The sequence below is a fragment of the Myxocyprinus asiaticus genome, chromosome 37, assembly GCF_019703515.2.
Source record: "Myxocyprinus asiaticus isolate MX2 ecotype Aquarium Trade chromosome 37, UBuf_Myxa_2, whole genome shotgun sequence".
Lineage (NCBI taxonomy): Eukaryota > Metazoa > Chordata > Actinopteri > Cypriniformes > Catostomidae > Myxocyprinus > Myxocyprinus asiaticus.
This window is the reverse complement of record NC_059380.1, coordinates 35,507,501-35,526,151: the sequence shown is the minus strand read 5'-3', so window position 1 is coordinate 35,526,151 and position 18,651 is coordinate 35,507,501. Positions and strand designations below refer to the sequence as shown.

Sequence of the window (18,651 nt, the reverse complement as noted above, 5' to 3'; positions counted from 1 at the left end):
ATTTCTGTAACTGCTGATCTCCTGTGATTTTCACACACAACAGTCTCTAGAATTTACTCCGAATGGTGCCAAAAACAAAAAACATCCAGTGGTGGGGGCCTGGGTAGCTCAGTGGTAAAAAACGCTGGCTGCCACCCCTGAAGTTCGCTAGTTCGAATCCCAGGGCGTGCTGAGTGACTCCAGCCAGGCTTCCTAAGCAACCAAATTGGCCCGGTTGCTAGGGAGGGTAGAGTCACATGGGGTAACCTCATCGTGGTCGCTATAATGTGGTTCGTTCTCGGTGGGGCTTGTGGTGAGTTGAGCATGGTTGCCTCCACATGCGCTATGTCTCCGTGGCAACGCGCTCAACAAGCCACGTGATAAGATGCGCCGGTTGACTGTCTCAGACGCGGATTTGTCCTCTGCCTCCCGGATTGAGGCGAATCACTACGTGACCACGAGGAGTTAAAAGCACATTGGGAATTGGGCATTCCAAATTAGGAACCCCCCAAAAAAAAACATCCAGTGAGCGGCAGTTCTGTGGATGGAAATGCCTTGTTGTTGAGAGAGGTCAACAGAGAATGGCCAAACTGGTTAGAACTGACAAAGTCTATGGTAACTCAGATAACCGCTCTGTACAATTGTGGTGAGAAGAATATCATGTCTGAATGCGGGTTGGTGCTGTTTTGGCGGCATGAGGGGGACCCACACAAAATTAAGCAAGTGGTTTTAATGTTGTGGCTGATCAGTGTACGCCGTGTGGCCGTGGCACTATCAGCAATTAGAACATCAGTGTCACAAGGTCAGTGTGTAACAGGGTGATTTAAATCCATTGTGTTCTGTAACTCTATCCAAGTCATAAACGTATGCAAAAAAAGTATGCAACAAATCACAGATCTGTTCAAGAGACTGCAGAGTTTTAAGTGAGCCACTGCAAGGTAAAAGAAGATTCTAGTAATAGCACCTTAAGCCCATTACCAGGGGAGAGTGGTCACTCAAACGGGCATTCTGATTGGTTGAGCTGGCCCACATTATCAGCTGTCTTAATTTTCCTTTGTTAATCTCTCCTTTGTTAAGTTAAAAGCCTGACGAAGCATTTAGTTGAATTTGTTTTGTTGGAAAGAATATTGAAGCATTTGACTAGATGAACTCTAAATCAAATAAAATAATTTCATTGAACTTGCTTGTGCAAAAATAATTGATGTTTGCAAGGGTGAGATCATTTTGTGTCGGTGAGATTTGAAGTAAAATATATTTGCCGATTTGATAATCTAATTTCATTTAGACTTGCGGGAAAATACTTTGTTCTTTCCTAGTACTCTTGTTTTTTTTTTTTGTTTTTTTATTATTATTATTATTATTATTATTATTATTTGTTTTAGCTTTATGCTTTAATGATGTTACAACATTTATTAGTCTTGGTTAATTTACAAACATAGTATTGTTAATTGTTAGTTCATATTAATTCATTGTGCATTGACAAATGTTAACTTACTTTTAATTAGAGCTGTCAATCAATTACAATTTTGATTTAATTAATCAAACTAATCACATATATCAACATTGCTTTGCAAATAAAGATTAATTAATATACAACCCCAATTATGAAAAAAGTTAGGACAATAAGGAAAATGCTAATAAAAACAAAAAGTAGTGATTTGTAAATTCTATTCACCCTGTGCTATATTGAAAGCACTACAACAACACTTTATTTTGTGTTTTTCCTTGTGAATTTAAAGGTGCACTCAGTCATTTTTTGATGTCGAAGTAACTTACATTGGCTTACAGTGACACCTAGCGGCCTGGAAACTGCATCATTTAAACAGTAGTTTTCAGTCACCAATGCCATTGTAGAAATTCACTATGCACAGTAATGGTGTGTTCACGTCATGTTGGAATTACCGTAATTACGATATAAACTATATAAAAAGCATTCACGTCTGCGTAGAGCTCGAAATTACTCGGAAATTCTGAATTCTACAAATCTCCGACTTGTCAGTCATGACGTCATGTTAAAAGAACCATTATGTCAGCGGCCTCAACAGTTAAAGTTAGTGAACACATATTTCTGTTTGATATGCAATCTTATTATGCCAACGCTACCTGGAGTGTTTTCTTTGTTCTTAAACATTTTGCAATAACATATCAAGGTTTATTAATGAATTGATGTAGTGATAAATATTTTGCTGTTATCAATAGCAAAGCCTGTTTTGGTGTTATGAGTGTTGTCATAGAAACAAATGACTTCCGAGTTCCCAAGATATTAACTGCTCCGAGTAGAACCTCCGAGTTGCCATCTCGTAATTACAGTAATTCCGACACAACGTGAACGCAGCATAAACCAGGATTAATTTAATCCATGAATGAAAGCGTCCAATAACAGGGCAGTTACTGAAATTAAGCAAGTAGTATTAAGTTGGTAATGTGATTCTAACATGGCTGCACCCATGAGGGCACCCCCGCCCCATGTAGAAAAAAAACAGCTTTTATAAGGTTACTGATATGATTGAACTCTTCATCTCACATGAGTGGTACATGTTTCAATATTACTATTAATTTCTTTAGATGTAAAAGTTTTTAAATGAGGAAAAAAATGACTGAATGTGTCTTTAAATTATGTATTTCTTTATTTTTAAATATAGACTCATTTCAAAACAGATGATTGCAAAGTGCACCAAAAAAGTTGGGACAGTTGATTGTTTACCACTATGTAACATAATTATTTCTTCTAATAACACTTATTAAGCGTTTGGGCACTGAAGACGTTTAAATTTAACAAGCGGAATTTTTCCCTATTCATCCATTGTACAGATCTTCAGATGCGCAATTGTACGGGGTCTATGTTGCTGTATTTTGCGCTTCATAATGCACCAGACATTTTCAATTACAGACAAGTCAGGACTGCAAGCAGGCCAATCTAGCACATGCACTCTCTGCCTACGCAGCCATGCACTTCTCCGGGCAGTACATGGTTTGGCGTTGTCCTGCTGGAAAACTGTTTTTAATGCGCGTGATCTCCGATCCCTAGGACATCACTGTCTTACAAACCATCATCAATTGTCTGTAATGGATGTCATGACATGGGCTCCGGAATACTTCAATAAACCTTTGTCAGTCAAGAACACCATTCGCCACTGCATCCACAGATGCAAGTTAAGGCTTTAAAATGCAAAGCAGAAGCCATACATCAACACTGTCCTGAAGCACCGCCGACTTCTCTGGGCTCGGTCTCATCTAAGATGGAAAGCAGAACAGTGAAATCGTGTTTTGTGGTCCGACAAGTCCACATTTCAAATAATTTTTGGAAAAAACAGCTTTCATGTTCTCTGGGCCAAAGAGGAAAAGGACCATCTAAGCTGTTATCACCGTCAGGTCCAAAAGCCAGTGTCAGTGCCCATGGCATGGGTAATTTGCACATCTGTGAGGGCACCATTAATGGAGAAAGATATGTTCAAATTTTGGAGCAACATGTACTGCCATCCAGACGTCTTTTTAAGGGACGTCCCTGAATTTTCCAGCAGGACAATGCCAGACCATATACTGGCTGGATTACAAGTGCATGGCTGCGTAAGCAGAGAGTGCTAGTGCTAGATAGGCCTGCCTGCTGTCCTGACCTGTCTTCAATTGAGAATGTGTGGCGCATTATTGAACGCAAAATACAGCAACATAAGCTGCGTATAATTGCACAGCTGAGGACCTGCATAATGGATGAATGGGGGAAAATTCTGCTTGCTAAACGTAGCAAACTTGTCTTCAGTGCCCAAATGCTTAATAAGTGTTATTAGAAGAAATGCTGATGTTACACAGTGTTAAACACTTGACAGTTCCAACTATTTTGGAGCATGTTGCAACCATCTGATTTGAAATAAGTTTGTGTTTTCAAGAAAACAATTAAATTTACAAAGTAAAACATCAAATAATGTGTTGTTGTTGTAGTGCTTTCAATATAGAACATAGTGAATAGAATTTACAATCACAACTTTTTTTTATTAGCAATTATCATACTGTCCCAACTTTTTGGAATTAGGGTTGTATAAGAATCAAAATAATTATAAATATAAAATATTTTTTTAATAATTCAGCCAATACAAAGACATTATTGTGAATTGATTAAATAATACAAAAAGTGGCTTTAGAAGTCGTATAATCGATAAATATCTTATTTCCATATCATTGTATATAAACCACAGGCCCACAGTCCATAGCAATCTATTTTGCAATTGAATTCAGTCTGTCCGAAGAGCGTCTCAAATGTTGTCACATCGCGTTTCACTGGTTTTCAGCGTCTCGCTGTTCTGCGTCGTGCAGCTGTCAGTTTGTTGCGTACAGCTGGAGTTGTGCTGACTGCCACCTGCTGACTGTGGCTCGCAAAAACATGATGGTGGAACTTCAAGTTTGAATCAAGTATGAATTTCTCTGTTGGTAGGAAAATTCCTTATTACGGAATCAGGGGGCATGATTAATTGCATTCAATTTTGACTCATTATTTTTAATATAATTAAATGCACTGAATTGTCATGTTAAATCAACAGCCTTTTAATGTAAAAAAATATATATATATGTATATGCATAAATTAACCTAGATTAATAAATGCTGTACAAGTAATATTCCTTGTTAGTTTATGATAACTAACGAATATAATGTTAATATAAAAATCTAGTTTATTTATTATGATATTTCCTTGTCAGCAAACTCAAACTTTCCATAGACTGTTTTTGTGATCTTAATCTGTTGCCAAACATTTTTTGTGTCTATCTTTGCTGTAATGTGCTTGAATCTCTCTGATCTGTTTTTATGTTCTCTCAGAATTCAACAGGAAGTGCCCAGTCAGGAAGTGCTGGAACAGGAAATTACATGGATGAAGGAGCACCTGTCGCAGCTGGGCTCTCCTGTGGTGCTCTGCCACAACGACCTGCTCTGCAAAAACATCATTCACAATGATGAAGAAGGTGAGTTTTAAACGAAATTTTGCTACATCAGCACTTCTATTGACCCTATTTACTTTCATAATATGTTCATAAGTGCATATTATTTTAAAAATCTGTTATATGAATTTAAAAACGTCCTCCACTTCTGAAATTACATTATTCTTCTGATGTAATCAAGGTTGCGTGGATAGGGAAAAATAATATTTACCAATAACATTATGGCTTATTATACAGCTTTCTGGAATACTTGATTCTGATCGGTCAGTCACTGCATTCAAATATTTTTGTATAACGACCGCTAAACTGTATAATTGATCTTTACCCAGGCAACCGATTTCCACTTAGCTGAGCTAGTTTCATGTATCACTCCATGGTCTCTTCTCACATAAAATCATTTAAACTCGGATCGATATTTAAATCCATTGATTTATTTATTTGGTGTAAGTAGCTGTGTAATAAGCAGGATAATGTACATGTGTCATATCCAGATCAGAACACATATTTTAATAATGAATGTCAGACTATACATTAACAATCGCCATCAAATCTAAATGTCTAAAAGTCCCGCCCTACATTATATTCTACTGAAGTTTTTTTTTTCACCTGGAAATTCGTCTTAAAAGCATTGTGAATGTCGATTACTTTCTTATTTATTGTCTCACCCAAGGCATAATGTTTAGGATTTGCTTTCACAAAAACAACTACAATTTTGTATTGTTACTGTAAATTAACTTGGCCACGCTTGTTTCTTTTTTCAGGTCATGTTCGGTTTATCGATTATGAATACTCAAGTTACAACTACCAAGCATTTGACATTGGAAATCATTTCAATGAGTTTGCAGGTAAGCAGAACCATAGTCAAAAATATCAACCTTAAAAACAAATATCCTCCATGGGATTTGTTTTGCATTACATTGTGTTTTGCTAACACTTCCTCTGTGTTTGTTCTTCAGGCATGAGTGAACCAGACTTTAACCTATATCCCAGTCGAGAGATGCAGTTGGACTGGCTACACACTTACCTGCAGGCCTACAAACTCTTTACTAAGAAAGGTGAGGAGGTGAGCCAGCGTGAACTCGAGACACTCTACGTGCAGGTCAACAAATTTGCACTGGTAAGTGACGCACGGATACAGGATCATTGGGATCATCAATCTCACTAAAACTATCAGGTTATTTCCATTTCACCCTACAATAAAAAAATAAAAATAAATTTGAAACATTTTGTTGAAAGAAAACTGTTTCGATTTCACTTACCTTTATAGTCGCAGAGTGCTAGATGGCACTGGTAAATGTAATCAAGCTTGAAATCATGATTGCCAAGGAGACAGCTGATGTCAAGATTTACAGTAAAAAAGGACTTAAATGTTGCTCTCACCCACACCTATCATTTCACTTCTAAAGACATGGATTTAACCATCAGAGTCTTTTGGATTATGTTTATGCTGCCTTTATGTGCTTTTTGGAGCTTCAAAGTTTTGGCCCCTATTGACTTATGGACCTACAGAGCTGAAATATGGATCAAGCTTAAATGTCCTTTGTCATTTTACTCGTATTCCAGTATTCCGTATCCACATTAAACATGAATATACCACTAGATAGAGGTAACACAAGACTGCCCTGAGAATTGAAATGATATTAGACTTTTTAAATTACATCAGTAAACACAGCTTTGGCAGCCTAAATAAATACTAAAAACAAAATAAAACTAACTAAACTGAAATTACAAAACACTGAGAAATGAAAACTAAACTAAAACTAACAGACAAACTGTGAAAAAAAAAAAAAAAAAAATTAAAAATGTGTTATGACAAATTAAATATAAAATATAAATAAAAACTAAATTAAAAGTCCAAAACTATAATAAAACTGAATCAGCATAGATTAAAACTGATATATCAATATACCTCTTTTAATTACTCACAGTGGTTATACTCATTAGATTCTAATTACTGTAGTATAGTATTTTTGGCAGAATTAAAGTAAAACAATGTTTTAATATTTAAATCAGCATAGATTAAAACCGATATATCTGTCTACCTCTACTAATTATTCACAATGTTGATTTCCTTAGATTCTAGTTACTGTAGTACAGTATTGTTTACAGTATTACATTACAACAATGTTTTTATATTTAAATCAGCATAGATTAAAACCGATATATCGGTCTGCCTCTACTAATTATTCACAGTGGTGATTCTCATTAGAGTCTAGTTACTGTAGTACAGTATTGTTTACAGTATTACAGTAAAACAATCATGTAAACAATGTTTTTATATTTAAATCAGCATAGATTAAAACCGATATATCTGTCTACCTCTAGTAATTATTCAAAATGGTAATTCTCATTAGATTCTAGTTACTGTAGTACAGTATTTTTTACAGTATTACAGTAAAACAATCATGTAAAACAGTGTTTTTTTATTTAAATCAGCATAGATTAAAACTGAAATATTGTCTACCTCTACTAATTATTCACAATGTTGATTTCCTTAGATTCTAGTTACTGTAATACAGTATTGTTTACAGTATTACATTACAACAATGTTTTTATATTTAAATCAGCATAGATTAAAACCGATATATTGGTCTGCCTCTACTAATTATTCACAGTGGTGATTCTCTTTAGAGTCTAGTTACTGTAGTACAGTATTGTTTACAGTATTACAGTAAAACAATCATGCAAAACAATGTTTTTTTATTTAAATCAGCATAGATTAAAACCGATATATCGGTCTGCCTCTACTAATTATTCACAATGGTGATTCTCATTAGATTCTAGTTACTGTAGTACAGTATTGTTTACAGTATTACAGTAAAACAATCATGTAAAACAATGTTTTTTTCATTTAAATCAGCATAGATTTAAACCAATATATCGGTCTACCTCTACCTATTATTCACAATGGTGATTCTCATTAGATTCTAGTTACTGTAGTAAAGTATTGTTTACAGTATTGTTTACAGTATTATAGGAAAACAATCATGTAAAACAATGTTTTTTTATTTAAATCAGCATAGATTAAAACCGATATATTGGTCTAACTCTACTAATTATTCACAATAGTGATTCTCATTAGATTTGAATTACTGTAGTACAGTATTTTTAACAGTATTACAGTAAAACAATCATGTAAAACAATGTTTTGTTTTTTTTATTATTTAACAAAATACATATCCTTATTTATTGATTTTGATATTGGTGTGAAATTATACCCTGGCATGTTCTTGACAGGGTTCATAAGATTCACCTAAATATTTTGACAATACTGGATTAATAAAGTTAATTTATGGTTATTTAGTTAAAGTACACTGATAACAAGCTTTTTGCATGGTGATCGGTGTCAGTGATATGTTTGTGTGTGTTTTGAGTTCTTGTTCTTTTGTTTTGGCAGGCCTCACATTTCTTCTGGGGTTTCTGGTCCCTGATCCAAGCCAAGTACTCCTCCATCGAATTTGACTTCCTCGGGTAAGCAGCCTTCCAACACAACAAACCTTTCATCTCATCATTTTCAAGTCAAACTTCCACTGTGTTAAGAGATATGAGTGTTAAAAGCAGATAAAGAGTGTACAATCACATGCTTATATACATTTAATAGCTAATAGAGACAATAAACAGACAGGTTTTCGTTCCAGAAGATGTAAAGCTTTTGTAACGTACTGTAGCATAAAAAATATATGCCTTGGTATTTTATTGTTCCAATATCAACCAAATCAGACGATTTAAAAAATAACAATAATATTGGTCAATACTAATATGGTGACCGATGTATCAAGCATATCGTGTGTGTATATATTAGGGAAGGACATTTTGAGTAATTTTGTAGTCAATAAAACATTAAACAAAAAACGAGTAATCGATTACTTGAAATTTAGAACGTCATGGTTACTGATGTAACCTCCGTTCCCTGATGGAGGGAACGAGACGTTGGTGTCGATGTAGTGACACTAGGGGTCACTCTTGGGAGCCCGAGACACCTCTGGTCTTTGATAAAAGGCCAATGAAAATTGGCGAGTGGTATTTGCATGCCACTCCCCCGAACATACGGGTATAAAAGGAGCTGGTATGCAACCACTCATTCAGGTTTTACGCTGAGGAGCCGATATAAGGTCCGGCCATTTCAGCGGGTAGTTCAGCGTTGTGGCAGGAGGGACCAACGTCTCGTTCCCTCCATCAGGGAACGGAGGTTACACCAGTAACCATGACGTTCCCTATCTGTCACTCACTCGACGTTGGTGTCGATGTAGTGACACTAGGGGTCCCTATACAAAACGCCACAAGGCTGAACTGTGTTACGTGAACTGGCGGTGTGTGGTGGGCAGACTTGCTGTGTGCCTCATAGCCAGCACACCAGGTCGACACGTAACCTCCCCCAACACAGTTATGAGTGTCGAACGGCCCTTTTTGGGGACAAGTCGACTACCCAGAGATAGAGACAGGCTTAACCCAGTCATGGCCTCTTTCCCCTTCTCTTTTTCCACTCCCTAAAAAAGAAGGGGGATTATCCGACTGGGCCGCCAGGTCTAGTCGGGGGTTGTCCCTCCCAAGGGGAGGACACCGCGGAGACCACACCTCGCCCCAAGAGAGGGGGGGATATTTAAGTGGAAGAATACATCACATGGTCTTTCCAACCATGTGGAGAGCCTTCAAGGTAGATCCTACCCAATGGGGGAGGAGTTACTACAACATGGAGACTGAGGGGCTCTGCCCAAGGAAGACGCAGTTTGCCAGTAGGGAAACGAACTAGCGGAAGATATAGATCGCATGGGGTTAGCCTTACAGGGAACCGCCACATGCGGAGCACCTACCCCAGAACCGGGCTCTTAGTTAGCGCGTGTACTGGGCCGGCAGCGAGTCTCTCCGAAAACTCGACTGCCACAGGGCTCGGAGGAAGTCAACCAGGGAACAACCTTTGTGAACACTACTGGGAATTAACAGCGCACGTCTTCAGCTCAAAAGGAGGTGGAAGGCGCTATGTGCAAGCGATACACCCGGCCGGCTATCCCGGGCTTATCCGCTTGTGTTGCGTGCCACTACCTGGGACGAAACCGGTTCCACCCGGAGGTTGTAAAACCTTGCAAAGGTGTTGGGTGTTGCCCAGCCCGCTGCTCTGCAATGTCTGTTAGAGAGGCACCTCTGGCCAGGGCCCAAGAAGCCGCTACACCACGAGTAGAATGGGCTCGTAGCCCTACCGGGGGCGGCATGTTTTGGGCGAGACATGCCATAGTTATGGCGTCAATGAGCCAGTAGGCGATCCTCTGCTTGGAGACAGCACTTCCTTTCCGCTGTGCACCGAAGCAGACAAAGAGCTGCTCAGAGAGTCTAAAGCTCTGCGTGCGATCCAAATAGATGCGCAAAGCGCGCACCGGACACAGCAACGCCAGGGCTGGGTCTGCCTCCTCCTGGGGCAGCGCTTGCAGGTTCACCACCTGGTCTCTAAAAGGAGTGGTGGGAACCTTGGGCACATAGCCCGGTCGGGGGTCTCAGGATCACGTGAGAATAGCCCGGACCGAACTCCAGGCACATTTCGCTGACAGAGAACGCTTGCAGGTCACCTACCCTCTTGATGGAAGTGAGCGCAGTCAGGAGGGCAGTCTTCAAGGAGAGTGCCTTAAGCCCGGCTGACTGCAAAACTCAAAGGGGGCTCTCTGTAGACCCTGAAAAACTACAGAGGTCCGATGAGGGAACAAGGCGTGGCCTGGAGGGATTCAGCCTCCTGGCGCCTCTTAGGAACCTGATGATCAGATCATGCTTCCCTAAGGACTCACCGTCGACTGCGTCATGGCGTGCTGCTATGGCAGCAACGTACACCTTCAAGGTGGAAGGGGACAGCCTCCCTTCCAACCTCTCTTGCAGGAAGGAAAGCACTGATCTGACTGCGCACCTCTGGGGGTCTTCCTGATGGGAAGAACACCACTTAGCGAACAGACACCACTTAAAGGCATACAGGCGCCTCGTAGAGGGAGCCCTAGCCTGAGTGAATGTGTCTACCACCGCAGGTGGGAGACGGCTTAGGTCTTCCGCGTCCCGTCCAGGGGCCAGACATGGAGATTCCAGAGGTCTGGGTGCGGGTGCCGAATGGTGCCCCTTCCCTGAGAAAGAAGGGCCTTTCTCAGGGGAATTTGCCCGGGGGAGCTGTCACGAGGAGCGTGAGGTCCGCGCACCACGTCTGGGCGGGCCAGTAGGGTGCTTACCAGGACGACCTTCTCCTCGTCCTCCCTGACCTTGCACAGGGTCTGTGCGAGCAGGCTCACTGGGGAAAACGCATATTTGCGAATGCCAGGGGACCAGCTGTGCCAGCGCGTCTATGCCGAGGAAGGCCTCGGTGAGGGCGTACCAGAGCGGGCAGTGGGAGGATTCTTGGGAGGCGAACAGGTGCACCTGTGCCTGACTGAATCGACTCCAAATCAGCTGGACCACCTGAAGGTGGAGTCTCCACTCTCCCCTGCGGGGAACCTGCCGTGACAGCGCGTCCGCTGTAACGTTGAGGTTGCCCGGGATATGAGTGGCTCGCAGCGACTTGAGGTGCTGCTGACTCCGGAGGAGGAGACGGCGGGCGAGTTGTGACATACAGCGGGAGCGCAGACCGCCATGGCGGTTGACATATGCTACCGCTGCCGTGCTGTCTGTCCGAACTAGCACGTGCTTGCCCTGGATCAACGGCCGGAACCTCCGCAGGGCGAGCAGAATTGCCAGTAACTCGAGGCAGTTGATGTGCCAACGCAGCCGCGGACCCGTCCAGAGGCCGGTGGCTGCGTGCCCATTGCAAACAGCACCCCAGCCCGTCTTGGAGGCGTCTGTCGTGACCATGATGCGCCTGGAGACCAGTTCTAGAGGAACACCTGCTCGTAGAAACGAGAGGTCGGTCCAAGGGCTGAAAAGACGGTGACAGACCGGTGTAATGGCCACGCGGTGTGTCCCGTGGCGCCATGCCCGTCTCGGGACTCGAGTCTGGAGCCAGTGCTGAAGCGGCCTCATATGCATCAACCCGAGCGGGGTGGCCACCGCCGAGGACGCCATATGCCCCAGGAGCCTCTGAAAATGTTTCAGTGGAACCGCTGTTTTCTGTTTGAATGCCTTCAAACAGGCCAGCACCGACTGGGCGCGCTCGTTCATAAGGTGCGCCGTCAAGGAGACTGAGTCCAACTCCAAACCGAGAAAAGAGATGCTCTGAACCGGGAGGAGCTTGCTCTTTTCCCAGCTGACCCGAAGCCCTAGTCGGCTGAGGTGTGAGAGCACCAGGTCCCTGTGTGCGCATAACCCGTCTCGAGAGTGAGCTAGGATTAGCCAGTCGTCGAGATAGTTGAGAATGCGAATGCCCACCTCCCTTAACGGGGCAAGGGCAGCCTCTGCGATCTTCGTAAAGACGCGAGGAGACAGGGACAGGCCGAAAGGGAGGACTTGTACCGATACGCCTGACCCTCAAACGCAAACCGCAGGAAGGGTCTGTGTCGAGGAAGGATCGAGACGTGAAAGTACGCATCCTTCGGGTCTACCGCCGCGAACCAATCTTGATGCCGGACGCTCGCTAGAATGCGTCTTTGCGTCAGCATCTTGAACGGGAGTCTGTGTAAGGCCCGGTTCAGTACTCGCAGGTCCAAGATTGGCCGCAACCCACCGCCTTTTTCGGTACAATGAAGTAGGGGCTGTAAAACCCCCTCTTCATCTCGGCTGGAGGGCCAGGTTCTATCGCGTCCTTCCGTAGGAGGGTAGCGATCTCCGCGCAAGGTAGCAGCGTTTCCATCTTTCACCAAGGTGAAGTGGACACCGCTGGACCTGGGCGGATGCCCAGCGAAGTGAATCGTGCAGCCGAGTCGGACGGTCCGGACCAGCCCTCGCGACGGACTGGAAAGCGCAAGCCATGCTTCACACGAGTTCCGCGCAAGGGGGACCAAAGGGACAACGTCATCGGATGTACCGGCGGGTGGGGCCTCGCGGCAGGGCGGAGCCTGAGGTGCCACACCCCATCGTGGCCGTGCTGAGTCAGAGGACATCGAAGCACTTACCTGGCTCCTTGTGACCACCCCCGGAACAGCCTGGGACGGGGGAGGAAGAGGCCTGTCCTCATGACCCGTGGAGACTGTCACATCGGGGGCAGATTTGTGCCACAGCTGGGCGCTCAGGGCGGGAGACCGCCGCTGGAGCGCCAACCTGCCAAATGGAGTGGTGGACGGTGGTCGTGATGCCAGCCGTACACACCGAATATGTGACCCAGGGAACAAGGAAACCACTCTTGCGGAGCTCTTGAGTACTGCAGCCACTTGGGCATGCAGCGCAATTAAATGCAAAAGGTAACAAAAAGAAGATCTGCTTACCAGCTCCAGAGCAGCGGGTTTCGTTGTCCCTGGGTCGCCCGTCTCAGGGGCGCTTCGAAGACCTCCGTGGGTTCTTCGGTGCCGGCTGTGAGACGGGTGGCGTCGGCTTCCTGCGGTGGGCTCCACGCCGGGGCCGGGCCGGAGGGGCGGGCTGCGGCGGAGCCGGTGCAGTCACCGCAGGGGGACGCCCTCGGCGATGAGTAGATGGGGGGATCTTGAGCCACGCCGGGGCAGGACAAGCCGGCTAGCACCCATCTACTGCTCTACCATCGAGAACTGCTGGGCAAAGTCCTCGACAGTGTCGCCGAATAGGCCCGCCTGGAAAATGGGGGCAGCAAGGGATCGTGTCCTGTTGGCCTCACCCATCTTGACCAGGTTGAGCCAAAGGTGGCGCTCCTGGACCACTAGTGTGGCCATCGTCCGCCCGGGAGACCGTGCCGTGACCTCCGTCGCTCGGAGAGCGAGGTCGGTCGTCGAGCGCAGTTCCTGCATCAATCCCGGGGCAGAACTACCCTCGTGCAGTTCCTTTAGCGCCTTGGCAGACTTGCAGGAGAGCCATGGCGTGCAGGGCGGAGGCGGCTTGTCCAGCAGCGCCGTAGGCTTCGACCGTCAGAGACGACGTAAACCTACAGGCCTTGGACGGGGCTTTGGGCACCCACGCCAGGTGGCGGCGCTCTGCGGGCATAGATGCACCGCGAGCGCCTTTATCCACCGGGGGATTGCCGAATAACCCTTGGCCGCCCCACCATCGAGGGTAGTGAGAGCGGGGAAGCTGAAAAGATCGGGACCGGGCAGTAAAAGGTGCCTCCCGCGATCTTGTCAGCTCTTCATGCACTTCCGGGAAGAAAGGAACGGGGCGGGGCGTGGCTTTGAGCGGCGCCGCGAGCCCAGGAACCAATCACAGAGCCGCGAGGGTTCAGGGAAGAGCGGTGAAATCCACTCTAACCGACGCTCGCGGCTGTCCGGGAAAGCATGTCGTCATCTCCGCGTCAGCCTGTGACTGGGCGATCGACCCCGAAGGGAGGAGCCCAGCCGAGGCTTCCGACTGGACGAGCCCGCTCTCCGATGCTGCGCTCGAGAGCTCATCACTTTCGCGGGCTCCGAATAAGAGGTCGAACTCGCCGTGAGACGAGCCGGCGGACTCACCCGGAAGCCCGATCGGGGCAGACGAGCGTGCTGGGGGATGGGAGTTCCGCGGGGGGATACCCGGCGGAGGCGGTCCCATTGGGGTCCCCAAATCGCCCCCAGTGCTAGCCGCGCTGGCCTCAAACCCGTGGGTAAAAGGACCGAGGCGGGAGCCTCTGGGGTGGCTCGCTTCCTTACGAAGGCGAGCCGCGACCGCAACGTTGCCATGGACACATTCTCGCAATGAGAATGTGACCATCCACGAACGCTGTCTCCGCGTGAGCAGTGCCCAGACACGAAAGACAGTGATCGTGACCGTTAGAAGGCGAGAGATAACGAGCACAACCAGGAATAACACACAATCGGAAAAGCATCTTTAAAAAGACGCGTCTTTAAAAAGACGTTCCGTGTGTGCGCTCTTTTAGAGAAATATATACTCTTTTAGAGGGGAAAAATGCTCTTTCAGAAAATATACTCTCTAGTTTTTCTGCCGAAGCGCCCAGGGGCGTTCTCTGCAGTGCACCAGTGCAGAGGAGGGAGAAGCCGCTGAAATGCGCCGTCAGATCCAGCAGGTGAATGAACAGTAGTATTCAGCTCAATGAGCATGACCGTTCGGCTCCGAAGAGAAAATCTGAATGAGTGGTTGCATACCAGCTCCTTTTATACCCGTATGTTCGGGGGAGTGGCATGCAAATACCACTCGCCAATTTTCATTGGCCTTTTATCAAAGACCAGAGGTGTCTCGGGCTCCCAAGAGTGACCCCTAGTGTCACTACATCGACACCAACGTCGAGTGAGTGACAGATAGGGAATTTAAGTTCTACCTACAAACTTTGAACCTGTTTTTATGACAAAATTGGCACTATGCAACAACATCTAGATTCAAAAATGAAACACACAGAAATATACATTCCAAGTCTTCAGCAACGTCATTCAACAACATCATGCACCCAGAGCATCAACCAATGCGTTGTTACAGCAACATCGAGGTGAGAGAGGCAGTTTCGTCCTTGTCCACGGCAGGCAAAGTCACAAAAGAAAATCAAATCGCAATATTCGAGTAGTGTTTTTACTAGTCGAATATTTAAAGTTGAACGAGTACTCGATTAATCGATTACTCATGCACATACCTAATATACTGTATACAGGATATACTGTATATATTACTGGTTTTTGTTCATGTATTGACTTTAAGAAATAATTATTTTGTGTTATTCTGTGACTCAGTTGGAGGTGACTGTCTTATATGAAGCTCTCCCACATACCACGCATGAAAAGGTGAAAGAGGTGAAAAGTAGAAATGTGATTCAAGACAATTAAGTTGCAGCCAGTCCCCCTTTGTGACTTTGGCACAACCTAAAACAATCTCACAATTGTCTTCTTTAGTGATGTGTATCGGTCGATCAATAAAACTTTTCTGAAGTTGCTCTTGAGTTGGTTTTTGGAGGGGATGAGTATAGGCTGAGGATATTTTAGTAGGCACTATGGTTCACTTTATTAAACTGGCTCAAGTAATGTATTCTGGAAACTTCCTACATTGCCAGTTTCCTAGCAACAGGGCGTGCTTGCTCTCAGGCTGAACCTTTCAATAACAAATCACTGCCAGTGCAGATCAAGAGTCCACCTTCAGTCTGTCCAAAAAACATGCATACAGTTAGAAAAAGATGACAAAAATGATACTGATTTTGCATGTCTACCAGAAAAATTTAGACAAATGCCACAAATATTTAAAATCAGTTGGCAAAAAATGGTCCTGTCCTGCCCACTTTTTTATCTGTTATCTAACATTGGATATTTATATTTATTACATGGTTCTCTGGAATATTTGATCCTTATTGGTCAATCACAGCATTCTGTGGTCAAATATGTTTTGGTATATTTAATACATTAAAATGGCACACACAGACTTCAGTGAACATTTTTGAGTAATGATACAAACAAACTGTAAATCAAGAGTTTTGAATTGATTAACTGAAACAGACAATTTGAATTTATTAATGTAACTGAACTTGCTTTTTAACAAGTAAAGGTCAATCAACAGCTATATGGCATAATGTTATTGCCACATAAAAAATATTTTAACTTGTCTTTCGTATTTATTTATTTTTAAATCACGTATACAATAAGGCGCTATGGGTCCATAAAGTTTAAAAATACACATTGCTTCAAAAGTGTAGCCACAAGACATCAACATTATACTGTTTGCTTGCTAACCTTGTCTGTGTAAATTTATATCCAATTTTACAACTTTGTTGCCATGACTCTCGTACTCGCGAGTCACAAGACAAGGAACAAGCGTGAAAATATTTAATCTAAATTTAATAAAAAGCACAATAAATTTATTGGAATTGTGTTGCACCTTTAAATCATCAGCAAAACAATTGGGGATATATCATGACTGTATTATTATGCAAAAAGAATGAGACTGTAGAAAAGGGTGGGATGATATATTAAACTCAAAACAATATTTCATATCTATGTATTTATTAATGTTATAAGTAGCAGTGGGATCATTTAAAGTCAGACAGTCATTCTCACACAATGGTCAGGGTGATAATTCAGAACCCCTTAATAAAGAAGTTCATTTCTGACACTGATGTCTACTAATTACATCCAATTCTATATCTGATTCTATTGTGTTCTTTTTCCTAGGTATGCCGTGCTACGTTTCAATCAGTACTTCAAGACCAAACCTGCCGTAATGGCCCTGGAGATCCCCAAATGAGAAGACCAGACTGAGCGGATGCCGATGGGATCTGCTGGCCTCTCAGTTGATTGTTTGAACGTGGAATCAGAGGTCTTTTCTGCCAGGGGAGGGTATGGGGTACAGCAAGGGCAGGTACTGGGCCCTCTTACTTTTGACTGACAGTATGTCTGCCAACTCTCAGTTCTACAAATTCTTTATTTGTTTCTCAAACACTTGAATCATCTTTTGGGAGTCCACTGTTAGTTGCTCAAGTTTCCCATCAAATGAATGTGTTTTGATGTTTTAGTTACACTTTATTTATTAATTGTTATAGGGCACTTCTTTGCACCAAAGCGGTCCTTGCGTTCTTGGAGCTGGGACTTCTGTGGAACTTTTTGCTATGGGTTTTGCAGTGTAAGAGCAGTTGCAATCTTTTGCAGAGTGGATTGTTATGAAGGAGGCCCATTGTGATGTTTAGCAAGGCGATATGTTGATACTGCAGGCTTCGGTTAGCACAGGATAGATACAGAAATCTGATTCTGGCCTGCTGTGGTTTCATAATGCTTTTGTCAAACTGATTCGGCCCACCTAATGGCCCACAAATGCTCAAAATTAATATTTATTTTAGAGCACTGTAGACAAAAGTAAATTGGGGTAATGGGTAAAAATCTGGTTTGCTAATGCAGAGGTTTTGGTTTAGAGCCAGTTAGGGGTCACTCGGGAACTAGACAGTTACTGAGGTAAAATCCTGCCCTATCCTGCACTATTATGCACTTGAGCAAGTTACTTAACCCGCAATAAGTGTCCCATAAGTCACTTTGGATAAAGTCGCTGCTAAATGGCATGTAACTAAGTAACCAGTGATGTAAATCTGGCTTTAAACTAGACATTCCCAAGAAGTCAAGACCACGAGATCCCTTGCCGTCTGCAGGACCATGTTTCTGCCTCTTTAGCTTTTATGGTTGTGAGAAGTTCTGTTGAATTTTCCATTCATCACAGGCTGTTGAATATTACCACCTGCTTTCACCCCCTCCTTTCCTAAATGTGTTTGCATTACCTGGCAGGAATAAAAACTGAGATTCAGGTCACCATGTGTGCAAACTTCAGTACTCATTCTTCTCAAAAGAATAGTTCAGCCAAAAATTATAATTGTGCCATTATTAAGTCCAAACCCATATGACTTTTTTTTTCCTTCTGTGGATTACAAAAGGCGAGGTTTTTTTTTTTTTTTTTGCCATGTAATGACTGGACTGTGAATTGTGACATCTGTTTGTCAAGCTCGAAAAAGTACAAAAAGCACCATAAACCACAGTAGAAGTATATTATATAATTATACTTCCCTAAGCGCACAATCACGTTGTGCGATGAACAAAGCACAATTTATGTCTTTATTCACTGTCAATTCAAATCATTAATAAAGTGCTACGATGAAATATGATGGCTTCATCGATAAAATCAAACCTTCTCATTGTGTCTCTTGACCAAACATGCAACATGTCAAATTTTTGTGTTCCACAGAAGAAAAACATGCTTTGGAGCAACATGAGGGTGTATAAATTATCACAGAATTTTCATTTTGGGTGAACTATTCCTTCAGGCAAAAAACAAAAACAAGAT

General features: G+C 43.4%; 1 protein-coding gene across 3 annotated transcripts in view; it reads left to right on the top strand.

Moving 5' to 3' along the window:
- The window catches only part of etnk2 (ethanolamine kinase 2), a 36,349-nt gene that overhangs the window by 16,207 nt on the left and 1,491 nt on the right, over positions 1-18,651 (top strand). For 2 of the 3 annotated variants that reach the window (XM_051675821.1, XM_051675819.1), the window contains 5 exons: positions 4,787-4,929; positions 5,667-5,750; positions 5,862-6,022; positions 8,303-8,376; positions 17,001-18,651. The exon at positions 17,001-18,651 is cut by the window's right edge and continues 1,491 nt beyond it. In XM_051675821.1, the coding sequence (XP_051531781.1) occupies positions 4,787-4,929; positions 5,667-5,750; positions 5,862-6,022; positions 8,303-8,376; positions 17,001-17,073 (535 nt within the window). In that variant the 3' untranslated portion in view covers positions 17,074-18,651. Of the gene's footprint in view, positions 1-4,786; positions 4,930-5,666; positions 5,751-5,861; positions 6,023-8,302; positions 8,377-15,575; positions 15,627-17,000 lie in introns of all 3 variants that reach the window. The other variant, XM_051675820.1, reaches the window with a different exon arrangement.